This window comes from Schistocerca serialis, chromosome 10 (genome assembly GCF_023864345.2).
Source record: "Schistocerca serialis cubense isolate TAMUIC-IGC-003099 chromosome 10, iqSchSeri2.2, whole genome shotgun sequence".
NCBI lineage: Eukaryota > Metazoa > Arthropoda > Insecta > Orthoptera > Acrididae > Schistocerca > Schistocerca serialis.
Window position 1 is genome coordinate 181,090,223 of NC_064647.1, and position 14,796 is coordinate 181,105,018.

Sequence of the window (14,796 nt, forward strand, 5' to 3'; positions counted from 1 at the left end):
CAATCCGAAACTGTTCAACTTGAGATGAACACAAATGTTCTGCTGCAACTACCAAACATTCTTTTATTAAATCGCCATCAGTGAAGGGGCGCAGGGATTTTGCTAAAAGCAAAGCAATTTTGTAACTCACTCTGAGAGCTGCCTCAGTTGATTTTTCTTCATTGTCCAGATCTTCTTTTAAGTTTAATAACTGCCTGTGCACGATCTGGTCCATCACATTTTCCACGTCCGTAGTCTTTCGCGTGGTACGACATACAATGTCGCTGCAAATTAAATTTCCTAAAAGAATTCAGCGTTTCGTGACATACTAAACATTTTGCAACACCATCTTTTTCTGTAAACAGATACAGTTCCTTCCAATGGGGGTTGAACTGCGAAAGCATGGTTGGGGTTACACAATGGCGACTTGACATGATTATTAACCAGCGAAGTGACTGTTAGAGCTGATCGTAGTACTTTAAACGTTACACAGTCGGCGCGAATTCAATAGGCACGCTGCAGCCCTATTCAAATGTGCCCGCGCATTTCCCCTCCTTCCCTACTCTGCAACCTTGCACCTGCTCACGAGCACGTGCAGGGAAATAAGCCTCGCCTCCCTCTTGAAGGGCTCATTTCAAAATAAGAAAAAAAAAGCACTCTGCAACACAAGGCAAACTGGGGTAATAAAGCATTTGGTGGCTGTAGCACAATTGGTTGCTGCTGTTGGCAGTGATAGTTTAGAACCAACCTCTATTGGTATCTTACACAGCCATAGTTCAAAACACTCTCCGCCTACAACAGCTAGGGTATAGTGCCCTTATTATAGCTTTTTCTTCAAAATATGCTGCGATTTCTGTGGTTGTGGTTGCTGTGGGACCTGAGAACACAGATTTTTTTTTTTATTCATATACATATCCATTTTCGGTTCTGTACTGACATGAAAATGTTACACTATCACTTGCTTCCAAAAATATCATCTTCCTGCTCTCTCATCAGCTTCATAGAACCAGCAGCTGACACACCCTCGTTTGTTCCTGTCATATGTCACAGTGAGTGTCGACAACATTGTAGAATGAAACACGTAAGTACACCACTGAACCTGAACTCTGTCTAGACTTTTACCATCTCCTGCAGAAATGAATACTATTGTTGAGTATTTGTCCAATTTTAAAGTCGGTCCAATTCTGACTAAAAATAAATTCGGGCAAACTGGAGTTTCAACATGGTAGATGTTCCTAAAAAGCCAGAGTGTGCACTATACATTCCAATGGTTCGCAACACCATGTAATTTCTGCTAGCTCGCCATTCCCGTCCCAACACCCCACTAGTTCTCTGCCAAGCTGGTATCACTGCTCCCGCTCCAAACGTTCTGCAGTGCAGTGCTTGGGCAACTATGAAACATGGATTGCAATATCTTCAAGTGTGCAAGTCATAAGAGTCGAGGAGACTGAAAGGGGAGCAGTGGTTTATAAGGTAGTGGGATGGGGTTAATGTTACTCAATCTGTACATTGAGCAAGCAGTAAAGGAAACCAAAGAAAAGCTTGGAGGAAGAGTTAATTCTGTTAGAGGCAGGAAAGGACTTAGAAGAAACAGGATGTAAGATGAACATCTAAAAGAGAGAGAGAGAGAGAGAGAGAGAGAGAGAGAGAGAGAGGGGGAAAAAAACACCATGAGTAATGGAATGTAACCAAATTAAATCAGGGAATTCTGAGAGAGTTGGAGTAGGAAATTACACACTAAAAGTAATAGGCGAGTTTTGCTATTTGGGCAGCAAAATAAATGATGGTTGAAATAGAGGGGATGTGAAATACAAACTGGCTACAGAAAGGCAAAAATTTCTGAAAAGAATAATTTGTAACACTGAATATATATTTAAGTCTTAGGAAGTCTATTCTGAAGGCATTTGTGTGTAGCATAGCCCTCTATGGAAGCTGAAACGTGAATGATAAGCAGTTCAGACCAGGAAGAGAATAAAAGGTTTTAAAATGTGGCACTACAGAAGTAGTCTCAGGAGTAGAAGGGTAGGTCATGTAACTGATGAAACTTTGCTGAACAGAATTAGAGAGAAATGACCTTTATGGCACAACTTCACTAAAAGGAAGGTATAGATTGACACAGCACATCCTGAGGCATCAAGGAATTGTCAGGTTGGAAAGGGAGAAAAATCTGGATGTTCACAAATGTAGAGGTAGACAAAGAGGTGGATACAGTAAGCAGGTTCAAATGGGTGTAGGTTGCAGTAGAAATTCCCAGATGAAGAGACTTGGAAATGATAGAGTAGCATGGAGAGCTGCATCAAGTCAGTCTTTGGACTGAAGATGATGTCAACAAACCTTGGATTCACTCATTTTAACACCCTTCTTCACAAAACATTTGTTTTTGCCACTTCTTATTTTATATTGTGCATTTCTAACTATTTTTAAGTCCCTAGCTCCATCTTTTTAATTGCTTGTTTGATGTTTTTAATTTTATGTGGGAAGACTTTAATTGATGTGCGATGTTTCTGTTTACAGGACAAGGTAGCACATCCGTTCGCAGTGGCGGTGTTCAAGGATACCATGTACTGGGACGACTGGAGGCAGAATGCCATTTACCAGGCCGACAAGGATCACGGGCTGGCTGTCCGCACCATACGAAGTGGCTTGCCTGGTTTGATGGACCTAAAGGTAATGTTCTTTTGTATTTCATACTCAGGAAGACCTGGTAACTTATTCAAAGAATATGCAGTATTGTTAAATGTTTCTCATAGAGAACCATCAGGACTTGATTTCATGCATTCTACGCAGTTATGTTGCTGAAGTTCGAAATGCCTGTTGCTGTTGTCACCCTTTGCCCTACTGTTCCTCTTACACACAGCTCCCTGTAGTGTTTTGCAAGACAAATGTGTGTGTGTGTGTGTGTGTGTGTGTGTGTGTGTGTGTGTGTGTGTGTGTGTGTGTGTGGGTGGGTGGGTGGGAGGAGGGGGGGGGGGGGGGGGGGAAGCACAGCCATAGCGAATTAGAATTCCTTTCAGACTTCTATGTCTCTTTCTCTTAATGTCTCCTCTCAGCTGCTTCACATTTCAGTTTACTGCTCATTGTCAATGGTCCAGTTACACTCCATAAAATGAGAGTGATTCACTAGACATCCCAAAAATGTTTTGTTACGAGTTCCTGTATGGATCTTTGACTCATAAATATTTATGCTCCAAACCAGGTGCCATTTGCCGATACACACTTAGTCTCATACCCCAAACTTCCTGCCATTTTGTGTATGGCATTCTGACTACAGTCAAGTTGTGCAGCGAGCTTGTATGTCTTGTTCACCAGTAAACTCTGTCACGATACTTTTATCCTGCTCAGAAGTTGTGATCTACATTTCTTTCAATACATCTGTTTAATTCCGAATGAGATGGTTGAGGCACAGGAGAGATCTGCATGGTACCCTATGAATGCATTGCTAGCAGCTCTATCAGTGTGAATGTAAAGATTGGGTACATATTCATCTTCCTAGGATATAAATTGCTATCCAGTTGGAAACATTGTAATATTTACTCTAGACATGTTTCCTCTGTTTATTAATCTAATTATGGCAGCAGTGGAACTTGGCACTAAAGGAAGATTTTAAAATAAAACTAGCTATGAAAATTTTAAAAACTGCTTTGGATAGATAGAAAAATCTACTCGCCAAGTGATAGTAGCAGAAAACACATGAAAAAGTCAAGAAAATGTGCAAGCTTTCAGAGCAAGTGGCTTGTTAACCTCTCTTCCTTCCCGTTCAACCTTTCTGCCAGGAGGAGAAGCCACTGGCTCCGAAAGCTTGCACATTTCCTTCACGTTTCCATGTGTTTTCTCTTGCCATCAAGTAGTGAGTAGATTTTCTTATCTGACCAATTATATTTTCAAAAAAAGATTATTTTCATTAAAACTACTTTTGTGCACTTTATGAATTTGGGGGGTGATTCTTCTGGGAAATCTAGAAAACTTGGAATTCTCAGGGAATTACATTTTACCTGGAAAAATCAGGGAGATCTCAAGGAATTTTAGGAATTTCATAAAATCTCAGGGAATTCTGCATTTTTTAACTTAGCATTGAAACTGAATTTTATTGAGTTTTATAAATCACAAATTTGAAAATACTGTACTTAATATCTCAAGAATGTGTTAATTATATGAATATTATTTCATATAATTTATTTATGTTTAAAAACTGTGGTTAAACTACTACTTATGGCTGGTATGAGAGGAAAGAAAAGTTGTTACCCCCTCCCCCTCTTTTCCACTCAGGAGCTCCTCAACACAGTCTTCATCCTCACACCTTTAAATCTCACAATTATTTTTTTCCAAGTATGAGTAGCCAAACTGGAATGTCATGTTACATATTGTGTTACTGGCTTAATTAATTATTGTTAAGATTGTAATTGTGGGTTGCTTATGACATGCTTATACTGGACTGCATGCTCATTTAAACTGTTGGAATAGTTTTGTCTCAGTGCACTTTCTAATGAACAGTTGTCCTTTTCCTCTCGTACAGGTGTTCGCGCACTCCGTACAGGAGGGATCAAACGCTTGTGACGGCAACAAGGTGTGCTCTCACTTGTGCTTTGGCCTTCCAGGGCACAAGTACAGCTGCAAGTGCCCAGACGGTATGAAAGCTGGCACCAACACCACCTGCACCTGCGCCGACGGCAGCAAGCCATTTGAGAATGGCACCTGTGCAAAGCGTTAGTACCCCTTTATCATACAGAAACCTGCATGCTGGTAGTTGCTGGAATGTGAATGGGTTTGACTAAGTATGATATTATTTGGGTTGTATTAGGAAGTGTTTTTATTTATTTTTTAAATTTGTATTTGTGTGTGTTTACTCAGTACAAAATGCTTTATTGTGGTTTGAGCAAGACAGAATTTAACAGAATGAGAAGAAAAATAACAGTGGAAACAAACATGACCCACATTTAATACATTTTCTAGCAAATGTTTTAATTTATAATCATCATCCTTCTGTAGGTTTCTAACATCCTCCTCCTGTAGATTTCTAACTACTTTTTTGTGAAGTTTCATGGTGATATTAATGCTCTGTTATCAAATACTGGTAAAACAATAAATGGGTTTATGACCTTTGATTTTTGTGTGGAATGGATAGGATGTATTTTAAGACATCAGGCAATAATTTTCATTGTAATAGAGGGAACCCTGCCTCTACATATGTACATAATTACTCCACAGTTCACATATAAGTGTTCGGCAGAAGATTCATCTTCCTGATGAATTCTGCTCTACTCCAGATGCATTCTACTCTTGGGTGGCACATGAGAAAAAAATGGACATTTAAATCTTTCTTTGATTTCACTTATTTTATTACAATGGCCATTTCTTCCCATGTAGGTGGAGTCAACAAAATATTTGTGAATTTGAAGGAGAAAGTTGCCTATTGAAATTCTGTTAAAAGATCTCGCCAAAATGAGAAACATCTTTGTGATTACGTGGATTTTCCTGGCACAGTAAATGTTGATGATCTTAATGCTTATGCAGCCAGTCATTCTGGTGTGACTACATCTGCAGTCTCACCTAAAGATGGCGGACAATTGGACTGTTGAAATATTGTGTTGATGAAATCTGACTGCATACCCATGAAAAGCATCAATGAGAAACACCTTTGTTTTAATGACTGCCACCCCACCTCGCGTATCACATCTGTGATACTCCCTCTAAAATTTTGTGATATTACATGAGGAGCTGCCATTCTATTGACTCTTTTAAGGTTGCGTGTCAATTCAATGTGGGAAGGATCTCATACCACACAGCCATACTCTGTCAGAGGGTGGACAATCTTAATGTACGCAGTCCCTTTTATAGATTTTTTTGCATCTGCTGAGTGCTCTGCCAGTAAAAAGCAATCTCGAAGTTTAGTTGAATTGATACCTTTAAATGTGTGATTCATTGGGTAACTGAAATATAGTGAGTAATTAGTACACAAGTGAATGACCTCGGACTATTTACTGTTTAGAGTCAGTTTCCACTTTTTGTACCATTTTGCAATTGGTTTTGATCTTCTGACATGAATAGACTCCAAGAAAAAGGATCATTTGCAAACTGTCTAAGAGGGCTGTTCATAATGTTTCCTAAATGATTCATATAGATCAAGAACAGCTGAGGACCTATAGCACTTCCTCGGGGAATGCCAGATATCACTTGTTTTACTTGACTTTCCATCAAATACTATGAGCTGTGATTTGTCTGACAGGAAATGACAAGTCCAGTTGTACATCTGTGACAGTACCCGACAGGTCCACAATTTGACCAAATGTGAGGAATGGTGTCCAAAGCATACAGGGGCATTTACGTATGGGAAGGCTGTTATTGAAATACATTCAGCAAATAGTTTCAGGACATTGCATGTAGCAGCTACCCTGAGACGAAGAGATTGTCACAGGTCAGGAAGTCATGGTAGTCTGCATCGAACCAGTCAGAAGAGTGATGACCCCCGAAAATGGGGTGGGGTTGAATTGTAATTTTCTGTGACTCATTTTATTCTCTTTTGCTGAATGAAGACATCTCTGGTTCTGAAAGCCAGTGTTTATCATGTGTATTAACACACAATTGAAATAAAACATTAGGATCTGCAATCAGATTTGATGTTTCTAGATTTGTGAAAGGCCTTTGACATCATGCCACACAGCAGACTTTTAAAAAGATATGAGCCTAGGGAAGAAGTTCCCAGATATGTGAGTGACTTAAATGTTTGTTAAATAACAGAACTGAGTACATTGTCCTTGACAGTGAGTGTAATTCAGAGGAGGAAATTGTCAGGTTGTCAGGAGTGCCCAAGGGAAGTGTGATAGGACAGTTATTATTTTTTATCTATCTAGGTGGTTATAACGAAATTGCAGCTACCCTCAAAGATCCAGTGTGGGCAGTAATTATCATGTAACAGCAAAACTTGGCAGGTACTCTAATGTGTTAATGCAGAATGGATTTATGCTGGAAAAAAATTAGTTCCATTTCTGGCTACCAGGTACAAATCTGGCACTGTGGGTGCAAGGAGGACATACAGAAATGTTTCTATAGAAATGGAGCATGGACAGAAAAAGTCAAACAGATGAGAAAGGCATAATGTTGATTTCATTATTAACCACAGGTACACAATTTGTTCAATAGGATCACTAGAGAGGTCGATAAGGTGCTGCATCTGTAAAACAGCGTGATCAACATTTCCGGTGGAATCCGAAGAACTTGTTCATGTATACTGCCCTTCAGATCAGGTATAGACCTAACGTACCACAATGAGCCTACCTGTGCTTGTGAATTTCATTATGATCCTTCACATAAAACAGTTCCACTAAAAGCACAGTGTCTCACTTCTGGATAGCCATACTGTTCGCTCATATTACAGCATGTCAAATGACAGTGTGGATGTCATACCCTCATAAAAACAGTGTACACTACCAGAATTGCACCTGATGGCCAAAATCGGTTATTCATTGGCATAGCTACTAAGTTTCACTGCCATATGATAATTACAGTCAACTCTAGACCTCCTTGAGTAGCTGCACATTAATTATAATCACCCACTACATAAATGATCTGGAGGACAGAGTGATCAGCAACCTGTGTCTGTTTGCTCATGGTACTGTGGTGTATCAGAAAGTATCATTGCTGAGTGACAGTGGTAGGAAACAAGATCACTTACACAAAATTTGTAGGTGGTGTGATGAATACAGCTTGCTCTAAACGTAGACTAATATGAGTTAATGCAGATGAGTTCGAAAACAAACCAATAATTTTTGAATGCAGCATTAGTATTGTGCTGCTTGACAGTCATGTTGATTAAATATCTGGGCATAACATTGCAAAGGATGAGATTGAACAAGCATGTAATGTTTGTAGATATTGGGAAAATTGTAGGAAAGTAGGGGTCATCTGTAGATGAGACAGCGTAGGGGAAACTAGTATAACCCATTCGTGAATGCTGCTAGTGTTTAGGATATCCTGCAGATCCAATTAAAGGAAGGCATCGAAGCAACTCAGAGGCAGGCAAATGGATTTGTTACCAGTAGCTTCGATGTTTTGGGAAGACAAATGGGAATCCCTGGAAGGAAGGTGAGGATATTTTCAAGGAACACTACTGAGACACTTTATAGAATGGCTTTTTGAAGCTGACTACAGAATGGTCCTACTGCTGCCATCGTACATTTTGTGTAAGAGCCACGAAGATTAGGGAAATTAGGTCTCATATGGAATCATGTAGACACATATAGGAGTGAAACAGAAAAGGCAATGCCTAGGTAGTGGTACAGGGTAGAGCCCACACAGGATACTGTTGCTGATGCACAGTAACCAGTTTTTGTGCAAAGCTCTGGGTGAGTTCATTTGTTCATTCAGAAGGAAGGCCAACATTGTTTGTCGCTTTCTTGGTTAGTCGGCGATACACTGCAAAAACAGAATCGAGGTGCGTGACCTGCAATTCTTCTTGAAACGATTTTACAGATACTATTCAGCAAAGAAATTTCATTTTTGCATTACTTATAGAGCTTTATATCAGCTTCATGATGACGTGCCCATCATTCTGTTAATGCTCATAGTTATTGTGATAATTGTGTTTAGGTAAGACACTGCACGAAATTTGAAAAAAATTGGAATGAAAAATAGGAGTTGCTGTCATTTTGCATTTGGTGCATATTACATAGTATGTTGCTGCATTTGAAACTTAGCTAAGATTTTTCTTTAGACATGGGTGGATTTCCCTATCTGACACCAATGACGAGAAAATTGATCTGGTGTAGCACACACACCAGTGATAATGTCAGAATAAAATATCCACAATATTCCTCATATTTAATAAACTGTTTGAGATATTGAAGTGAGATTTTGGCAAATGATACCATGGGAGAGATACATACTGTCTGAAAAGTTTCCCTTCCCTCAGGATTCTGGGTGACTTTTTCGAACTCTACCCCTTTCCATAAAACTGAACAGTCCTTTTTCCTCACCCCTTCCCCTTCCCCTTCAACCCTTCTGCCAGAAGGAGAAGACACTGACTCTGAAAGCTTGCAAATTGTAGTACCTTCATATGTGGTCTCCTGCTGCCAATTAATGAGGAGATTTTTTTAATCTATCGAATTTCACTTTTTATATTCATTAATATTTGGTGGATTGCAGTTCCTTAAAACTGTGATCCACTAGAATCCAGTGACCTACTCACAACTTAAAAATGTGTACTAGAATCGCGAAACCTTGCACTGTCATCACAGCAATACTACCGTAATTACTTGAATCTAAGCCGCACTTTTTTTCCGGTTTTTGTAATCCAAAAAACCACCTGTGGCTTAGAATCGAGTGCAAAGTAAGCGGAAGTTCTGAAAAATGTTGGTAGGTGCTGCCACAACTAATTTTTGCCGTCGAATATATGTAGCGCTACACAGGCGTGCTTTTCAGGTACAAAGAAAAATACTGGTGCCAAAACTTCCACGTCAATAGATAAATTAAAAGAAAAGCTGGAAGACTGTAAACATTATACCATGTATTCTTTCGTGTTTGCTGCTATCTCATTTAAATCCTGTCTTCCTAATAAACTACGTAACTAGAGTCAGGCAACAGCAAACATGTCATGTTTATATTCGTATTATTCTTATGCTGAATACTGATACAGTCAGAAATGAAGCACGGCAACTGACTAGATTTTTAAATCTAAGATGACTCGGATTTCTGTGCGGAATGTAATGTACTAAAGAGGCGTCTGCAAAGATTTTCAAATTTAGTAAAATATTCGCTAAACTCTCGTTCAGAACATCTTCTATCATACGCAGCCTATTATTTGGTTCTTGTTGATCATTATCAAAGAAAGCAGCAGTGTAAGTAACAACAAATAGCAATCTCTTGCCATTGTTTCGCTTTTGAGACAAGTCCTCTCTATTTTTCCTGTAAGTGGCAGTAGCGCACACAAATGCAAGCCATGCCATGGGCGGTGACAGGTCGTAAACACTCACTATCAGAATGCGACAAACAATGCATGACACAGAACAATGATGCATCTTCAGCTTAGAGTGATGTAAACACCTATAACAAAGAGAACCGCACTTATCAGATCAAAGCAAAATAAGCAATTGATTCAAACCAGACGAAGCACGCGAAAAAGGAAGGGTACCCGTATAAATACGGACGGAGCGCCTGGCACATAGCAATGGCTACTTGGTAAAGCTTAACTGTTAAGCTTATGACTTGAACCAAACTACTGTAGCTGTATCTTCATGCATTCGACCTCAATTTTGTTTCATGTTACAATGGATCAACTTTGTTTCGATTTGGAGGGGCGGTCTAAAACTTTTCTCTCACCTTCAATTTCGAGTATCAAATTTTAGGAGTGGCTTAGATTCGGTAAATTTTTTTTTTCCTTGATTTCGAGTATCATTTTTCAGGTGCGGCTTAGATTCGAGTAAATACGGTAAATGAATGTCCATCTTCTCTCTCTCTCTCTCTCTCTCTCTCTCTCTCTCTCTCTCTCTCTCTCTCGTGTGCACATGTGCCTACACACTCACTCACTCACTCACTCACTCACTCATTCATTCATTTTATCATCTCTTCACATGGATGCTAATGCCAAACTGGTTGCTGTTGTTTTCACAGAAGGAAATACTTGTGGTACTGACCAGTTTGCGTGCAAAAATGGTCTGTGCATCCCTCGCCTGTGGCACTGTGATGATGACGACGACTGTGGTGACGGATCTGATGAGGAAGGATGTGGAGGTAGGGTCACGTGCCAGACAGGGCACTTCCAGTGTGAGAGTGATAGGAAGTGCATTCCCTTCTACTGGAAGTGCGATTACGACTACGACTGCGAGGACCACAGTGACGAAGAAGGCTGCAGTAAGTACAGATGCAATTGCGGCCACTTTGCTAGTTGGTAGTAGTCTTAGAATCCTGTGACGTACAGCCCGATTTAGTGTAGTCGTAGTCAGACTGCTAGCCGTGTAGATAACTACAGCAGGCGGTATGCCCGTGCGAGATGTAGACTACTGGAATTGTTGGCTGCCACTGTGTTGTCACTTCCATTGCACAAAGTATTGTGCCTGCCAGTCCTCAGTGAGCCATTGTAACAGAGTGACATTTGTGTATAATTTACTTTACTGTGTGTGATGAGAGGGGCATGGGAGATTGTGTAGAGATCTGTTCCCACATCAGTTTCCAAATGTTTATGTAGTTCTTTGCAGGACGTACTTGCTCAGTGTTAGGCTCTAATTAAAATTATATCTGGTTTTTGATGTGCTCACACACACTATATAGATCTATCCTGTATGTGAATTTTAGAAATTTTACTTAATTTTGTAGAAGATGGAGACTCAAAAATGATTTTCTATTGCCGGGTAGTGTGGAGCACTGTGGTGGCTGCCAGCAGATCGCACATCTCGTGTCAGTGTCGCAGCTTTGCCTTAAAACATTAGATGCCTACTAATTTAAAATAGATTGCTGTATTTACCTAATTTATGGGAGGTGGCTTTTTCCCAAATTTGTAATTCAAAAAATAAAATACAGTGTCATTGTGTATTTTCAGGTTAAATTATTGCTGTTGAGGTTAACGTTTTTGTGTTATTTAATAGAGTATATCGGGTCTTCCTTCATTTACAGGTGAAGCTTTTGGTATTAAGGTTACGTTAAGATTTATTTCAAAAAATTTGAAAGGGCAGGACTGGATAAACAATACTCACATTTGAACTAGTTAGAGATTTTCCAACACACTGAAGTGCTCGATACAGTATCGATGTTGGCCTGACAGTCACGTGACATTTGACTCGCGTGATGCTAAATCGAGGGATATGCGAGAAACTGTGAACCGGCCAAAACAACAATCTATTGTTCTGCTTAAAATTTGACATTTTTGTGTAACACAAGAGGACATAGCACTAAATTCCATCATCATACAAATTATTGTTGTGTTCTAACATGTTTCCAATTAAAGTTGTTGTACATGTTCAGACAATAATGTAACTTTTTAAGTAAAGGCAACATTCAAAAGTGGAAAAGTTGTCCTTCAGAAAACATTACTTGATTCTGAACCAAGATCAGTATTTCATTTGATTATGAGAGACTCTAATGATTTACTAAAAGGGTTGCGAGTGCCACAGTTTGCCACACTCTCCTATTAATCATTACTGATTGTTTGTGTTTTAGGGTTATTGTCCTGAACAAGTACACCTAAATCTCTATCTGATCTTTCTGCAGGGCACAACTCTGTAAAATAAGTTTGCTAATGTAGGTGGAATAGTTTTTGTACCTTCATTTGAAAATGAACAGTAGATGAACATGACAGTGTGCACTCTCACTTTGTGCCACATTCCCCATCCCTTCCTGTCAATATCACTGTAGTCTAGTGCTGTTTGTTTCACTGCTACTCTAAATATAGCTTCTTCTTCTTCTTCTTCTTCTTCTTCTTCTTCTTCTTCCTCCCTTCTAGGTTCAGGCTAAGGTTAGCCTGTTCTGGTTTCACTCTTGTGTCCTTGGTCTACCCACCGATTTTCTCCCTCGTGGTTGATAATACGTTAAGAGTCTTGCTTTGGGATATTTATCCCCAACATACACAGAACACGTTCCGTCCCTTCCTTTCTGTTGTGTGCTCATTCCTGTGTTACATGTTTTCTACCTGACACTACCTTTATTCAGTTATTTCTGGTTTTACCTCCTCTACTAAAATTTCAAAGCTGTTTAACTTCATTTCTAACGTTTCAAATTACCAAAATTCCTTCTTTCTCAAAGCATGACTTTTTATACTCATAAAATTTCAAAAAAGGCCTCTGTTCTACCTTTCTGTTGGAGTGTTCTTGTAATTGTACCACATATTCTCTGATAGGATTTTTTTGCTCCCATAGGTTAAGTTGCAGCCCAAGCACAGGAAATGAGACACTTACCCCAATATTTCTCCATCAGTGCATGTTATTGATCTCTCTGGTACCCTTCATATGGAATCCATTGGCTTAGTTTTAGTTTTTGGAAATATTTGATTTATATACGCAGCACAATATATAGCTCATATACTGCCTTTTACACTTTATCATTCTGTTGTATGACTTCGTGATAGTCAGCATAGAGTAACGTGTTAACATATTGTTGGCTGCCTAGTTTGATTTCTGAAGGAGATGTGTCCTATTTTGAGTTCGTTTTCTCCATTCGTCTGTATAGATGTTAAATAGTGGTGGTGACATAGCTGCATTTGTACCTAACTCCCTAAATCTATCTCTGATAACAATTGCTTTTAGGTCTTGGCAGTGATTTTAGTTTTGATGTAAAAACTTTTAATCGCTTGGATCATGTAGACAGATACTTGTTTTTAGGCATTACTTCCCCTAACGTCTCCCCGTGAGCACCATGAAATGCTTTTTCTAAACCCAAGAAAGATGGGGGCACGGAACTTGAATATCTGTCTTTTTTTTATTTTTCTGTTTTATTGTACAAACATTGCCACTACAAAATAGAGTAGGCATATTTGAAGACTTCCTTTTCTGTTTCCTACATAAAAATGTCAACTTGTATTATTTAAATGATTAATAGCCCTATAACTATTGATGTTTTTTTTATTAAAAAATAAAAATGAGGTGTGTTTTTCTAAACCCATTCATCTGGTAATTCATGTCTGCCCCTGCATGTATTGAAAGTACATAAACTTTTAAATTTCAGAAATGCACCTATCCACTTAATAAATTCAAAAATTCCTCTATATATTTCAACAACTTTGTTCTTTGGCTCTGCTAAAGCCATATCCAGTAGATGAGAACAGTGTGTGATGTAACCAAACTAAATTTAATACCTTGAGAAGAGTGGATTAAACACAATAAGCAGCTGTGCTATATCTAGAACAGATAAAATACTTCAGAACTAGTAAAACATAAGAGTAGCAAATGCGGGCATATATAACTTTTTACATATCATTTGAAGTTTAGAAGTAACTTAATGATTCATACCTGTTTCCAGAATTTACTGAATGTCAAGAACATCAATTCAAATGTGCCAACCACCGATGCATTAATGCACAGTGGAAATGTGATGGTGAAGATGATTGTCATGATGGTTCAGATGAAAAAGACTGTGCACGCAAACCAAATGCAACATTGACCTGTAGGCGTAAGTATTATCTGCGTAACCATTTTTTCCTACATTCATTTCAACCTGCTTTCTCTATCCAAGCCTGACCTCCCTCTAAAACTATATAAAAAATGACCATCATTCATAACTATTGAAGATTTCTTTGTTAATTAATTGCTGAAATTTTAAAAGTTTTAATACTTCTCTGCATAAAAAAAGTAAATAGGAATAGTGAGATACATATACAGCTAGCAAAGGGATAAGTTGACAGACATTTGTTTTTGTTACAGCTGACAGTTTTAAGTGCATAAATAGCTCAGAGTGCATTCCGCTAGTGTGGCGCTGTGACGGTTCCCCAGACTGCACCGATCACTCTGACGAGGACAAGTGCGAGGCGCGCACCTGCGAGAGCTGGCAGTTTGAGGTAATTAATGTTCACTGTGTTGTCATTTTGTGACTCTGCCGCAAGAATATTTTAATTTCAAAACAGGTTCGCAAAAATGTATTGTACCGTAGACTGTTGGGCAAACGAACGTGTTTGTTGTGTCATATTATGAAAAGTATAGTTGCTACTCACTATATAGTGGAGATCTGAGTTGCAGATAGGCACAACAAAAAAACTGTCGGACAAAGCTTTGGGCCAAATTGGCCTTTTTCACAATTAGACAACACATATGCACACACGCAACTCGTATGTCATGCAGGGTACCGTATTTACTCAAATCTAAGCCATACCTGAAAAATGATACTTCAAATCAATAATAATAA

The 14,796-nt window shown here is 38.9% G+C and overlaps 1 protein-coding gene across 2 annotated transcripts in view; it reads left to right on the top strand.

The window, feature by feature from the left end:
- Positions 1-14,796, top strand: part of LOC126425002 (sortilin-related receptor-like) — a 219,676-nt gene that overhangs the window by 76,066 nt on the left and 128,814 nt on the right. For both annotated transcript variants that reach the window (XM_050087901.1, XM_050087900.1), the window contains exons 14-18: positions 2,494-2,646; positions 4,493-4,682; positions 10,582-10,821; positions 13,918-14,067; positions 14,319-14,452. In XM_050087901.1, the coding sequence (XP_049943858.1) occupies positions 2,494-2,646; positions 4,493-4,682; positions 10,582-10,821; positions 13,918-14,067; positions 14,319-14,452 (867 nt within the window). The remainder of the gene's footprint in view (positions 1-2,493; positions 2,647-4,492; positions 4,683-10,581; positions 10,822-13,917; positions 14,068-14,318; positions 14,453-14,796) is intronic.